General features: G+C 47.6%; 1 protein-coding gene and 1 long non-coding RNA gene across 8 annotated transcripts in view; both read right to left on the bottom strand.

Moving 5' to 3' along the window:
* The window catches only part of hipk3b (homeodomain interacting protein kinase 3b), a 122,614-nt gene that overhangs the window by 94,762 nt on the left and 12,203 nt on the right, over positions 1-15,649 (bottom strand). For all 7 annotated transcript variants that reach the window (XR_008134226.1, XR_008134225.1, XR_008134224.1 and 4 more), the window contains exon 2: positions 8,666-9,944. Coding sequence is in view for 3 of the 7 variants with exons in the window: in XM_052517261.1 (XP_052373221.1) it covers positions 8,666-9,942 (1,277 nt within the window). In the remaining 4 variants the exon portion in view is untranslated. The remainder of the gene's footprint in view (positions 1-8,665; positions 9,945-15,649) is intronic.
* LOC127929283 (uncharacterized) lies at positions 8-5,558 on the bottom strand. Its single transcript, XR_008134290.1, has 3 exons — positions 5,342-5,558; positions 71-5,183; positions 8-21 (listed from the first exon to the last, which is right to left on the bottom strand). It is a non-coding gene; the product is annotated as an uncharacterized LOC127929283 (long non-coding RNA).

Raw genomic sequence — 15,649 nt, forward strand, 5'->3', positions numbered from 1 at the left:
AGAGAAGCAGCAGTAACAGAACTAGGCTACACAGAGATACCACACCTACAGAGAAGCAGCAGTAACAGACCTAGACTACACAGAGATTCCATTTGAATAATCAAGTCATCTATGACAAGCATGCGGTTTTCTAGTGTTCTGAAGAACGCCAGTCTCAACTCGGGTCAATGCAACTAATCTCACGTCAGTGAGCAGGAATCTACAGACACTGTATACAGAGAGGGAAATGGATAACCCAGAACCAAGTCTCCCATTTTAATATGTTCAGGCAGCATGACTTATTCTAATTAAATGGAAATCCCCCTGTACTAAGACATATAGCTGCCGTGAGACAGTCATTCTACAGTATCTTCCCTTTTCCACCAACCCAAACATTACTAAGAGACGAGGCCACATCTAAATGACATAACAGCCTGATACTGTCCTCTCTTAGGAAGGGTTTCTTTTTGTTGTTGTTGTGACTGACTCAAACTATGAAACAGAATCACCTCACAGAACAGGCTGCAACAAGCAAATAGGCTCATTTGAAATAAATGTGGCAGTTTTTTCTTTTTAAGAAAGAAAGAGAACCAAACAGAAGGTCTCGCCGTCTCGGAGATGATACCACAGAACATGATGAGGCTACGTGATACTGGCACTGACAGACGAGCCCATGGTGTTCACTTCCACGAGAGCAGTTCCAGGAGCTGCCTTTAGCTGACGAACAGCATCCATCTGTTCCCTATGGATACAACTTAGCTGAACATTTTAAGGAGGCCTGTTCAGCCTCTCTCCGATCGATTCACCTCACTTTCAGTTTGAACTTGCAACGCATAATTGAATGAGATACCATCAAAATTCCATCCTCTGTTCATACATCAAACTAAATCACCCATCAGTTCTTTAGACAAAGAGAGAAACCTCAAACTCACAAGTAATAACACTACTATTTAAAAGGCTCGCTTTAGAGTCTAAACCAGTCCAAAGAGAGGTACTCACCAGACACTAAGACATAACATTAGGAGTACAAACTAATCCCTAACTCCTTCCATCTCACTTTGAGGAATTAAACCGCTCACTCAGCCAGTGACTACCATTAATCAAACGAGGGCAGGGGAGACTCTCAAAGATGAGTTCCACAGCTTTCAGCACAATTTACCACCCAATATGTCCTCGCATACGTGGTCTGCTGGCCTGGACCTCACATGAATTATGCATTCAGCTAGCCCAACAGTCATTCCTCAGACGATCGAGCCCAGTGAATTGTGAGGAGACAAACTTTCCTCAGAAAGAGATCAAATGACATCATCACTTTTAGTCATATGTACAGGGCCTATAAAAATGAGAATCCTACCACAGAACGCCTGGCAACACCACCTCTGTGACACATGCAGAAATTGAAGATGGAAGATGAGAGAGTTGTTATAGAACTTGAAAAGTCAGCACATTTTTTTATTTATTTTGCCTTTATTTAACTAGGCAAGTCAGTTAAAGAACAAATTCTTATTTTCAATGGTGGCCTAGGAACAGTGGGTTAACTGCCTGTTCAGGGGCAAAATGACAGATTTGTACCTTGTCAGCTCAGGGATTTGAACTTGCAACCTTTCGGTTACTAGTCCAACGCTCTAACCACTAGGCTACCCTGCCTAGGCCCAGGAGACTTGAGAGGGAGGCTACACTTACTGGAGTCTCATTACTGACTGCACGCTCCACCCCAGAGTCTGGTTTATACAGTTTGTTCAATGGCTATACGGTATGAAAGTGACACACCGCTTTCCAGGAAGTAGTATTGTAGTTACATTTTTGTAGTCTTTTTTAAAATGGTTTTCAAATGGGTGAAAAACAAAGCGGAATGTTCTTTAACACAACTTCATAAAAGGCATCTGGCAGAAGTAAATTCCACAAACACTAATATAATTTTCTATATACTGTATGTTAAATGACTGCGTTGTGATGAATGTGATGATATCATCGCCAAGCCCGTTGGTTGACCTGGGGCATCATCACTTGCACAATGTTTTCAGAAGTCAAAATTGTCTGTTGATGTTCAAAATGAAATGACTGACCGGAGTCAACACCAATCAGATATCAGGGAGGGTCTCAAAAACAACTGCCTGGAGTAGGATGATGGGCTCTGCTGTTTGAGGGCAGGGGAGGAGCTTACCGGGGAACCAATTGCATCATCTTAACAGCCGAATGCAAAGTAATGCCGCACAGACTACTGGAGTCTAGTCCAGGGCAGTAAGATGCTGGTATGGGCTCAGACAGACTGTGTCATCAGATTTAATCAGAGAGGGAGCAGCAGGGGCATGTGGGGATTAGGTGCCCACACCTACGTAACGACAACATATTATCTACCAGGTGCCAAGTCTGCAATACAGACAACAAGTACAGTATACTCCAACTCCCATGGGGCTTTAGGAAAATGTATCAAACTCTGGAACCATACATGTATGATCCCTAAAAACCTGGAAGCTCTGTGTGTTCAGAGCAGGATACACAGCAGGGGTGTATTCATTATGTCGTGCAAAAGAAAACATTTATTGTTTAAGAACAAAACAGAAGCAAGCACAGCAAACGGAATGAAACAGGGAGGGACATACCAGAATTTGTCCAATAGAAACTCTAGTTTTCGTGGCAAAACATTTATTTTGTTTGGAGTAAACTAAATGCAACAGAATCGGTGTAATGAATACACCCTAGAGCTCTCCAAAATTCCCCTGGACATTCCTGATATTTTCACCAAGGGAAAAGCTGACAGACTGTTGATCTCTGGGACACAGACACTGCTGTCTGGCTGCCCCGGTTCCTCTGGATACCAGGTGTGTCAGGGGACTTGAGTTACTGTGCTGTGGATGGGCTTGTTGTGGCTCTATTGAATTACCAGACAACGATGCTGGACACTGTACCAGACAGACAAACTACTCTGAACTGACGATAGGTCTACAACATGCTATATCTATAGGGTGTGTGTGTGTGTGTGTGTGTGTGTGTGTGTGTGTGTGTGTGTGTGTGTGTGTGTGTGTGTGTGTGTGTGTGTGTGTGTGTGTGTGTGTGTGTGTGTGTTGACTTCAAGCCTCTCCTACATGCCTTGAGAAGACATGCAGCAAAAAGTTGGAATTGGAATGAGATGACGCACATGAATTTGAGCAGTGTGAGTCAGTCCCTAGTGGCTGACCTCGTCTCTGTGAGAGCCAGCAGAAGACCCAGGGCTGGGAAAGATACACGGGATGAGGGGATTTTAAAGTTCAAATTAAAACACGCACAGGACTTCATGTCTCTGTTGTGGTACAGACAATCTCAATTGAAATGTTACTTTTACGCTGTCACTTTTACAACGGCTTGCAAAAATGACAGCCTCCTTCTTGGGTGTTGGTCTGTTCAATAAACATGTCAAATAGCAAACCACTAGCGAACCAGACACCAGAGAAGCCTAGCCTGTGTTAGGCCCACTTACTGAGGACATGGCTGCAGTGCCCACGGGCCCATTCTCTCCCCCTCCTCCCCCCAGAACCAGAGCAGAGACCTTAATTACAACTGGGTAATTAGAAACATCCATCCTGGTGCAGTAAGGCTTCCTGATGATGCTCTTCTGAGGCAGTGGAAAACAGGAGAGCTGCCAGGTCCTCCACCAGGCAGACCTGTGCTACCACAACAAGGGGAAAAGAATAGGCCGCTACTTCTTCTACCTCACAGACCGACCAAGGTGGATGAATTGAAGGAGAAACCCAGTCTGTGATACTCAGGCCTTTTCAGGTTCAGTAAAAAGGTGCTTCCTAAACCGACTGGTTTCAGCATTAAAGCCTTCATCAGGGTGTCATCATTCACCACCACCACACAGAACAGGATCTGGTACCAGAGCAGCTGGAAGCTCACGGTGGCTAATGCAAGGCCATGACATTATATGGTGCAGCCAGCTATGACAGAACCATTACAGTCATTACATTAGAACGACGTTTTACAAGACAGACCTCTGTGCTGTTTAACAGTCAAACCATCCCCCCTATATATAATGTATGTGAATCACTAAATAGGCCCAGCTGCCCCTATGAGATGTTCTGAGAGACAGTACAGTGCTTTCTATTTAAGGAGAACAAATGTATTTACCCGGTCACAAAAACAAGTCATCCTGCGTGTTCTTCCTCCGACGAGACCTCTCAGGAACTGAGTACTGAATGGGGCTTCACTAAACATCCTCCTCCTCACACAAACAGCCTGCCAGCACAGCAGCTACGAGGTAGAACCCACAGACCACTGACTGACACAACCCATTACGTAACAGTTCATATCATTTCAGGGCCTCGTTTCTCAAAACTAAAACTACCGGCGCCCATAGGGTGCTGCCAAGAGTCATTCTTCTGGTGAGTTTTCCATTGGCCTGTCCAAGAGCAGAAGAAACATTATTCTCAGCATAAACAAACCAGATAGGCTGCCATGCTACGCATCAGGGTTCGTAACGGAGTTCCGTTCAGACTCGGGAGGCGTTAGGCTGAGAGAGACGTTGTTCATCCTCAAATAGTTAGCATGGTCTGTATGCAACATGGCCTCACGCTCTTTACACAACATTTACATTTCCTTCCAAGGGAAACACTCATAATGTACAGATGCAGTGGGTCTTTCTGCTCTTCACAGATATTTCATCAAACGGGTGTAAGCCTTAGCCTGTGCATTAAGCCTTGGCCTGTGCATTAAGCCTTGGCCTGCGCATTAAGCCTTGGCCTGCGCATTAAGCCTTGGCCTGCGCATTAAGCCTTGGCCTGCGCATTAAGCCTTGGCCTGCGCATTAAGCCTTGGCCTGCGCATTAAGCCTTGGCCTGCGCATTAAGCCTTGGCCTGCGCATTAAGCCTTGGCCTGCGCATTAAGCCTTGGCCTGCGCATTAAGCCTTGGCCTGCGCATTAAGCCTTGGCCTGCGCATTAAGCCTTACACTTCAAATATTTGCCTACAGGCAGTTCCTTGCTCACCAGGACATCTTGACATATCCTACAGACTGGTGACGGCTCAATCCTAACCCAGCCTCACCATGACATCTTAACATATCCTACATACTGGTGACGGCTCAATCCTAACCCAGCCTCACCATGACATCTTGACATATCCTACATACTGGTGACGGCTCAATCCTAACCCAGCCTCACCATGACATCTTGACATATCCTACAGACTGGTGACGGCTCAATCCTAACCCAGCCTCACCAGGACATCTTGACATATCCTACAGACTGGTGACGGCTCAATCCTAACCCAGCCTCACCAGGACATCTTGATATATCCTACAGACTGGTGACGGCTCAATCCTAACCCAGCCTCACCATGACATATCCTACAGACTGGTGACGGCTCAATCCTAACCCAGCCTCACCATGACATATCCTACAGACTGGTGACGGCTCAATCCTAACCCAGCCTCACCATGACATCTTGACATATCCTACAGACTGGTGACGGCTCAATCCTAACCCAGCCTCACCATGACATCTTGACATATCCTACAGACTGGTGACGGCTCAATCCTAACCCAGCCTCACCAGGACATCTTGACATATCCTACAGACTGGTGACGGCTCAATCCTAACCCAGCCTCACCAGGACATGACAGAGCCTCTTGCTCAATCCTAACCCAGCCTCACCAGGACATCTTGACATATCCTACAGACTGGTGACGGCTCAATCCTAACCCAGCCTCACCAGGACATCTTGACATATCCTACAGACTGGTGACGGCTCAATCCTAACCCAGCCTCACCAGGACATCTTGACATATCCTACATACTGGTGACGGCTCAATCCTAACCCAGCCTCACCATGACATCTTGACATATCCTACAGACTGGTGACGGCTCAATCCTAACCCAGCCTCACCAGGACATCTTGATATATCCTACATACTGGTGACGGCTCAATCCTAACCCAGCCTCACCATGACATCTTGACATATCCTACAGACTGGTGACGGCTCAATCCTAACCCAGCCTCACCAGGACATCTTGATATATCCTACATACTGGTGACGGCTCAATCCTAACCCAGCCTCACCAGGACATCTTGACAATCCCAGCCTCACCATGACATCTTGACATATCCTACATACTGGTGACGGCTCAATCCTAACCCAGCCTCACCAGGACATCTTGACATATCCTACAGACTGGTGATGGCTCAATCCTAACCCAGCCTCACCATGACATCTTGACATATCCTACAGACTGGTGACGGCTCAATCCTAACCCAGCCTCACCAGGACATCTTGACATATCCTACAGACTGGTGACGGCTCAATCCTAACCCAGCCTCACCAGGACATCTTGACATATCCTACAGACTGGTGACGGCTCAATCCTAACCCAGCCTCACCAGGACATCTTGACATATCCTACAGACTGGTGACGGCTCAATCCTAACCCAGCCTCACCAGGACATCTTGACATATCCTACAGACTGGTGACGGCTCAATCCTAACCCAGCCTCACCAGGACATCTTAACATATCCTACAGACTGGTGACGGCTCAATCCTAACCCAGCCTCACCAGGACATCTTGACATATCCTACGGCTCAATCCTAACCCAGCCTCACCAGGACATCTTGACATATCCTACAGACTGGTGACGGCTCAATCCTAACCCAGCCTCACCAGGACATCTTGATATATCCTACATACTGGTGACGGCTCAATCCTAACCCAGCCTCACCAGGACATCTTGACATATCCTACAGACTGGTGACAGCTCAATCCTAACCCAGCCTCACCAGGACATCTTGACATATCCTACAGACTGGTGACGGCTCAATCCTAACCCAGCCTCACCAGGACATCTTGACATATCCTACAGACTGGTGACGGCTCAATCCTAACCCAGCCTCACCATGACATCTTGACATATCCTACAGACTGGTGACGGCTCAATCCTAACCCAGCCTCACCAGGACATCTTGACATATCCTACAGACTGGTGACGACATCTTGCTCAATCCTAACCCAGCCTCACCATGACATCTTGACATATCATCTACAGACTGGTGACGGCTCAATCCTAACCCAGCCTCACCAGGACATCTTGACATATCCTACAGACTGGTGACGGACATCTTGACAACTGGTGACGGCTCAATAACCCAGCCTCACCAGGACATCTTGACATATCCTACATACTGGTGACGGCTCAATCTAACCCAGCCTCACCAGGACATCTTGACATATCCTACAGACTGGTGACGGCTCAATCCTAACCCAGCCTCACCAGGACATCTTGACATATCCTACAGACTGGTGACGGCTCAATCTAACCCAGCCTCACCAGGACATCTTGACATATCCACAGACTGGTGACGGCTCAATCCTAACCCAGCCTCACCAGGACATCTTGACATATCCTACATACTGGTGACGGCTCAATCCTAACCCAGCCTCACCAGGACATCTTGACATATCCTACATACTGGTGACGGCTCAATCCTAACCCAGCCTCACCAGGACATCTTGACATATCCTACAGACTGGTGACGGCTCAATCCTAACCCAGCCTCACCAGGACATCTTGACATATCCTACAGACTGGTGACGGCTCAATCCTAACCCAGCCTCACCAGGACATCTTGACATATCCTACAGACTGGTGACGGCTCAATCCTAACCCAGCCTCACCAGGACATCTTGACATATCCTACAGACTGGTGACGGCTCAATCCTAACCCAGCCTCACCATGACATCTTAACATATCCTACAGACTGGTGACGGCTCAATCCTAACCCAGCCTCACCAGGACTGATAATGTGTGAGATGTTCACAAACTCATACAGACAGTTATTGATTTTTTCCCCGCCTCATTGTGTTGCAGTCTGTTTTCAGAACACTGTTTCCTTTCCCAGGCTGAGGGGACGTGAGCAGGCTACCCCCCCTGCCAGTAATGCTGTGGGGTCACATTTTTTCACAGGTCGTGGTATGCGGCTCCTGAACACACAGGATGTTAGGCAATAGAGGAGACATATCCTTGTCTGATCTCAGAAGGGCGTTTTTTGTCATGGTAGGGCTGCACGATATGGGCAAAATAATATAATTGTGATTATTTTATTATTGCGATTGTGATTTGGCTTGTGATAAAAATCCAAACACTTGGGTAAACTGTTAGAATAATTTAAAAAGCATTACTTATTTTAAAAAGTAAAGTGGACCGCAGCATTGTTCTTGTTTGGAACAATCGGTTGACTGCATTTGACCTAACAGAACAGAGCGCAAACTTAGTGGATGTAAGAGGAGGAACTACGATCCTTGAGGGCAAGCCTTGCTGTGTGTGGAAAGCAGCCGCAGGAGAAAAACAGGATTAAACTAGAAAAACGGATGTTACACACGGCTGAGTGGCATTTCAAAACATTGTATGTGATATGGATATTGAACGTGTCCGTATTGCGATTTCGATGTAAAATCGATTCATTGTGCAGCCCGACCTCATGGTTGCCTATATGTGGACACCAGAGAATTAGATTTCAAGATGATCTCAGCTCCCTACCAGAAGCTCCAGCATATCTGGGAGGATATGGCATTACTCTTAAACGTTAAGGATTTACTGTCAGAATTTGATCATCCTGGCCTCTCCTGCGCTGACTTATTATAGACCGACTGTATTGTACACAAACAACCCAGCATTGAATGTGTAACCCTCCATCCCCAACCTCTGTGGACACTGACCTGTAGTACCGGGACTGGAGGTATGTGGAGCACACAGCCTTGGACACGTGGCTGGCTGAGCCAAAGTCTATCACCTTCACCCTGTAGGGCTGCCTGACAGGGTCCACCAGCATAATGTTCTCCGGCTTTAGGTCAGCGTGGATCAGGCCCATGGTCTTCAACTTCCTCAGGGCCGTGGCCACCTGCTGCAGCACGGGTCGGATCACCTTCAGCGGCAGCGGGCTGAACTTGTTCTGCTTGAGGAAGTCATAGAGGTTCTGCTCCAGCATCTCAAACACCAGGCATGTGTGGCTGCGGTGCTGGAAGCACTCGAAGGCCCGCACCAGGTTGTGCTCATCCGCGTTCTCCCCGCTCAGCCGGGCTAGAATGCCCACCTCTATCTGGCCCTGGCGCGCGTATGACGGGTGGTTCTTCAGGATCTTCACCGCCACCACCTCCCCAGTACCCCTCTTCCAGCACTTTACCACCTGTCCGAAGGTGCCGCGGCCCAGGAAGTCCAGCACCTCGTACGTGTTCTTCATGGAGCACAGGACCTCGTGCTGCACCAGCTGGTAGTCCCCGTCACCCCCTCCTGCTCCGCCCGCCGCTCCCTGTTTGGTTGGGGGTCCTCCTCCGCCCCCTACAGCCGTGGGCAACCCAGCTGGATTCCCCCCATTGGTCGTTTGCATCATGGCTGGCAACATGGACAGGTCCTCCACTATCTGCATGGTGCTCCCGCGGTTATCAAGCTCCTCGCTCTTACGTTTCAGCCCACATCGCTGAGCGCTGTCGGCCAAGTTCAAACCTCCACAATCACCCTCTTCCCAGTCACCTTCTGTCTCTTCCTTCCTACCTCCTCCTCTACCTTCCTCCCCCCTTCCCCCTCCTCCTGTCGCTCCACTACTGCTGCCTCCCTGGTCTCTGTCCGTCTGCTCCTGCCCCTTGACCTGCCAGGGGACTGGCCCTGTGTCCTGGGGCTGCTGGGCCTCCGCCGGGCCTGTTCCTCCTGTTCCGTTCTGCTTTCTCCGTACCCCACGCACGGCCACCGTCTGTACAGGGAACTCCTGCCCGCCGCCACGCGTTCTCTCACCCACTGCCAAGTCTCGGGTCGCAAAGGAGGGAGCGAGTCTGATCGGGTGCGCTATGCCAAGGGTTCTGCCGTTCAGAGAAGTCCGCGGTTGGGCTCTCTCATGGTACACACAGCTGCTGGGCTCCACTTTGACTTTCTTCACGCTGCAAAGGGCACTAGTCTGGGTTTGATAAATGTGTGGTGGGTAGATCCAGACTTGTGAGGCCATACCTGGACAGAGACATTCAAACGAGAAGAAAGACAACGTTAGCATATTATCAAAGCGTGATCCACCTACTTCGGGAACGTCGTTTTGATGCTCACACCCACACAACAGCATCTAAAATATTAAACAGCAACTGTAAAGGTTCTAACTATAGCGTTAATGCAAAGAGCAGTGTGAAAGGTCAAAGTGTCCTATGGGAATCGATTTCACCACGGACATGACTTGTGATTTCAGTTAGGTCAACGAGGTAAGTGGCTATGAGGGGATGTCATTCAAATAAAATGACACGGGGCCTAAATAAATGTAGGTGTATTTTCATGTATTCCTGCTGGATGAGAAAGTCCAGTCTGCATAGTGATATAAAAAGACCATGTCAACAAATGACTGGAGGCTGCCGATTGGCTGATTGATTTGCATAGTGAAAAGGTGACCTTTCCAGTTGTTCTAAACAAGCTGCACGCACGCACGCACACACACACAGACACACACCTGTGGTAAAAAACTTCACTATACAGGCTAGCCTAATAACGTGCAGATATTCTCCGGTTTTTATCCTTCTGATTAAATATTTTCTTCATAAACACAAACGGAAGCTTGAACGGCTTCACTGCTGCATTTGTGCTTTACACCACGGTGTCATTTCTCAAGAAAACGATGGAAAAGTACTGGGAGGGGGACATTTTTTCCAAAGCCTGCTCACTCTGAATGTTTGCATGTGCAATTGCATAATAGCAACACAAAATTCAGCAACACAGCCCCTCCATTAAAACATCATGAATGGAGATAAGTGCATTAGCAAATATAACCAAGCAACAATCTTGCCGAGTTCAGCAAGAACAACCAGAGGCTTCCACACTGCTCTCATAATGACACTTGCATCACTCTAGGGATGACATCACAGCTGACCTTTGGCCCGTTACAACGCCACACCAAACACCTCCACAGAAAGAAACCCCACTCCCACCACAGCCAGAGACACCAAGCTGACCAATCAAGCGCCTAGCAGAGGGAAGAAGATACGCTCCGGTGGAGTGTTCTAGAACACCTCACCATTCCTGCCTCATCCACTGGAGCCCCCCTACCACCTCCACCATAGGGGATGACTAACTTCTCAGAAAGGTTTGGATGACCTTTCCCTGCCGTTACCATGCATCCCACAGCGGGTCTCTAGGCAACCGATGTGTTCGAAGAGAGTGGTTGAGAGAGAGAGAGTCTCAGAGAAGTAGGGGGGGCAGAGCCCTAGCATCAGGTCTACATGCCAGCCAGCTCCTCTCACATTACAGCTCAGAGAGGAATGCTCCTCCCTCACACCCCCCTCTCATTTTGAGAGAAAAAAAGAAAAACAAGAAGCGATGGCATCACAGCAAATACCATGGAAAATATTTGGAGATTGGCTGAGGTCTTCGGGCTTGGGCTAGTGAGGGACTAGGATAACGTGATACGTTTTTATTCATATTCTGTGGGATTTTTTTTTTTTTTTGTTTTGGGGGGTCTAAAGAGAGGTGGCAGCTGTGGCGGGTGGCAGGGCGCCCTGGCACAGTGACCTTATCAGAATAGCTGTCCGTGTGCCCTGCCTGGTGAGCCCACAACCTACTTCCTTTCATCTGGAGCCCGTCCAGTGACATCAAAGTGTCTCTTCCCTGTTGGCTCTTTGACTAGAAATCAACGGTGCATTCACCTTGACAGATTTAGATGCAGAGCATGCTCGTCCCAAAGCCCCGTCGCTAGACTGCTAGAGCTTCCAAAAGACAACCCGTCTCACAAATAACAAGACTGTGGGTGGTGAGTCCCACACAGGGGCACACTGTCGAGTAGACAGCACCTCTCCAAAATGAGAAGAAAATAATTGTTCCCAAATTACACCTTCCAGATTTAGTGGAAGGAGCTATAATTACAGGTGCCAAATGAGAGAACAAACACCTCGCTCTCAAGTCCCCAACTTTTCAACGATAGCAGGAACAAGAATCAGAACTAACGTTCCTAGTCACTGCCTACCCATCTTCACTCTCATTCTCCTCCATGTTAGGAGATGTGGTCCTCTCTCTGAAGTTCAGTGAGACACACCCTGATCATTCCCTCCATGGGAGTTATTAGGAGGACGGTGGAGAACTACAGTATACAGTCTGCCCGGGTTGTGCTCAGCAGCAGCAGTGCAAAGCAAAAGGGAACTTCAGAAGTGCGCACTATTCAACAGGCTACAATCACGTGCTCGCAGAAAGGGGAGCCTGCCAATTCCTGACTCGCTAGACTGACTAGGCAGGCAACACTGGGTAGCTTCTGGACTACTTGTCGTTTCAGCTTTTCTACACACACCTTTTAGGCTTTAGCTTTATTCAGAGGTTGGCCTTGCTAGCAGGCCAATCGGAGAGGGAATTTTCAAAATAAGAGCTTAACAAAATATTGTTAATAATAGTGTGCTGCTATCTTCCAGTCACTAATGCAGGGGTGTCAAACTCATTCCACGGAGGGCCTAGTGTTCCCTTTCAATTAAGACCTAGACAGACTAACTAAATAGTGGCATTAATCCATCAAAATCAAGTACAAATGAGGGAAAACCCCTAAATATTAGGCCCACTGTGGAATGAGTTTGACACATGTGCACTAATGTGATGAGGCACAGATTAGGGTAAGGTTGGTCAGAATAAGACCAAGTAACCCTTCTCCATCAACATAGTGTTCAGAACAAGCTCAAACTGGAGTGGTAGGGTGAGAACAGGAAATGGCTTTTGGTCCCGGAGGCCTACAAGTTGAGACTAACCCAGTTCCTAACAGTGGAATCAATGATTACGTAATTAAGTAACTCAAAGGGATGTGTTTAGTTTTGAATGACGGTTTCACATCAGTTGGCACCACAACAAGGCTTTCAGTCATGGAATTAAGACAGGTCATCAAACAAAAGTAGAGGCAATTCCATTTTGAATAGGCCATTTCAAATCCAATTCAAATATTCCCTGTTTGGCCTTTACATTACGGAAATGTCCCAAAGGAACGCTCTATTAAATTCCTGAATTGAAATTAACGCACATGGAATTCAACCCAACTCTGGTTGTTGCTTGTCATGAATGGCAGAAACCAGCTTGGTCCAAAGAGAAGAACATTGAGCTCTCAGCAGTTGTGCCGTGTCACCACAGAGAACACTCATCATTGTGTGCACCATGTCCTGCTGTTCCTACAGTATGGAAAACAACCAAATCGCCCAGTAATCAGCAACACATCAATACTGGCCGCTCCACTCTCCTAATGTTCTGTATAGCCAGCCGATGACGTTAGAACTCAGCAACTGACACAGGCAAACCCAGATACAGATAAGGTTATCTAAAATGTTAACCAACCTTTACCCCTCCTTCCTCATTCAAATCCAGCCATCGACAAACTACCGCCATACTATACATGATTTCTGCTCTGCCAAGAAGGGAGAGGCTAGTCATAACCTGCAGGGGTTAGGTGACTGCACAGGCCCACTGAGTATTACATAGGCCATCACATCGATCTCAGGCAGGAGAGCGCTAGCTTACAGGAAATGATGCTGCTCTCCTCATTTAGCCCCCCGGGGCAGGAGCAGACAGGTCGGTGGTGCTTTCTGGAAGAAAACGAGAAGAAAAAACCTCTCCATTTCTCAAAAGAACATTTGACTCCCTGCGCCCTGTTGCTGACTGTGGCAGACAATTAGTGGACGAAGGACGAAAGAGAAAACAAACAGATGCTAGGAGGAGGGTGAGACTGGACTGCTCTGGAGCCTGAGGGAGTAGCTCTGGTGCAAGATGGATAGCGCTCCAGGAAGGGTGGTGTCCAGTTTACTGGCCTGATTAGCAGCCCACACTGTGCCAATATTAACCCAGCGGCCATCCCAGTGTCTGTCTGACCAACACCAGTGACTGGGAGAGGAACAGAGGGAGCGAGAGGCCAAATAGCTGTTCTGCTTGAAAACAAAACACGGAACATAGGAAACACAACCGGGCTCCTCAAAACAACTCTCAACCCCTGTGGCAGAACAGTGGATCTGTTGAGATTAAAAGAAAGTAAAGGAAGAAAAGCAAAAAATATCCCAAAGTTTAATGCCGAACTGTCAATCACTGGGCCTGATATAGACTGATGGTAAAATCCCTCTCAGCTGACAGAGTTGTGTTAAATGATGTCGCCTGCGTCGTCAGTTTAGACCAAGTACTGACCGTTTCACATGAGCAGCCAAGCCTCCAGTCTCCCCGGTCTGAATGAGACCATGTGGTGGAAAAACACAGCAATCCTTGGCTGCACTCGGGCTAACTGCTCCAATCCCCTGGCTTCCGCTTACTCAGACAAAAGTTTCCAGAATCCTTCTTCAAGAAACCGGCAGACATTTAAAAAGAGAAGAAAACATGCGTAAAGTCCGACCACAGGAAATGCAGGGCTGTCTGTCACAAACCACTGCGGAGGGCCCAGCCTCCTCTAGAAAAGCTGCTCAACAGAAAGCACCACACAGGCTGTGTTGTTAACAACGGTAGGTCTGTGAGCCACCGCTCCAGCCCCTATTCTGAGCAGGCAGATAAGGCCTGTCCTATTCCTCCGACTGCTCTACACAATCAGACCCTATGGTGCCGTTTGGTAACAGGGCACCGAGAATCAGGCCTTTGAGACACAATAATGCTATCAAGCAGCGATCATTTTCCCTATAAATGGGCTTTTTGTGTGAAACATCAAACTGATAAGCTAGCGGAGCTATAAGTGGACAGTGTATACTCCCGTTCTTAAACACCCTTACCCCCTTTAACAGTGGTGAAGGCTTCTGGGACAAAACGCGACTGATGACTCGGTTCTGACTTAGAATACGTGGACAACACATACCTAGGTGTCTGGTTAGACTGTAAACTCTCCTTCCAGACCCATATCAAACATCTCCAATCGAAAGTTAAATCTAGAATTGGCTTCCTATTTCGCAACAAAGCATCCTTCACTCATGCTGCCAAACATACCCTTGTAAAACTGACCATCTTACTAATCCTCGACTTCGGCGATGTCATTTACAAAATAGCCTCCAATATCCTACTCAACAAATTGGATGCAGTCAATCACAGTGCAATCTGTTTTGTCACCAAAGCCCCATATACTACCCACCATTGCGACCTGTACGCTCTCGTTGGCTGGCCCTCGCTTCATACTCGTTGCCAAACCCATTGGCTCCATGTCATCTATAAGACCCTGCTAGGTAAAGTCCCCCTTTATCTCAGCTCGCTGGTCACCATAGCATCACCCACCTGTATGTAGCACGCACTCCAGCAGGTATATCTCTCTGGTCACCCCCAAAACCAATTCTTTCTTTGGCCGCCTCTCCTTCCAGTTCTCTGCTGCAAATGACTGGAACGAACTACAAAAATCTCTGAAACTGGAAACACTTACCTCCCTCACTAGCTTTAAGCACCAGCTGTCAGAGCAGCTCACAGATTACTGCACCTGTACATAGCCCACCTATAATTTAGCCCAAACTACCTCTTTCCCTACTGAATTTATTTTATTTATTTATTTTGTTCCATTGCACCTCATTATTTTTATTTCTTCCACTGCAAATCTACCATTCCAGTGTTTTACTTGCTATATTGTATTTACTTTGCCACCATGGCCTTTTTTTTGCCTTTACCTCCCTTATTTCACCTCATTTGCTCACATCGTATATAGACTTGTTTCTACTGTATTACTGACTGTATGTTTGTTTTACTCCATGTGTAACTCTGTCGTT

Source organism: Oncorhynchus keta, unplaced genomic scaffold, assembly GCF_023373465.1.
Source record: "Oncorhynchus keta strain PuntledgeMale-10-30-2019 unplaced genomic scaffold, Oket_V2 Un_scaffold_6322_pilon_pilon, whole genome shotgun sequence".
Taxonomy (NCBI): domain Eukaryota; kingdom Metazoa; phylum Chordata; class Actinopteri; order Salmoniformes; family Salmonidae; genus Oncorhynchus; species Oncorhynchus keta.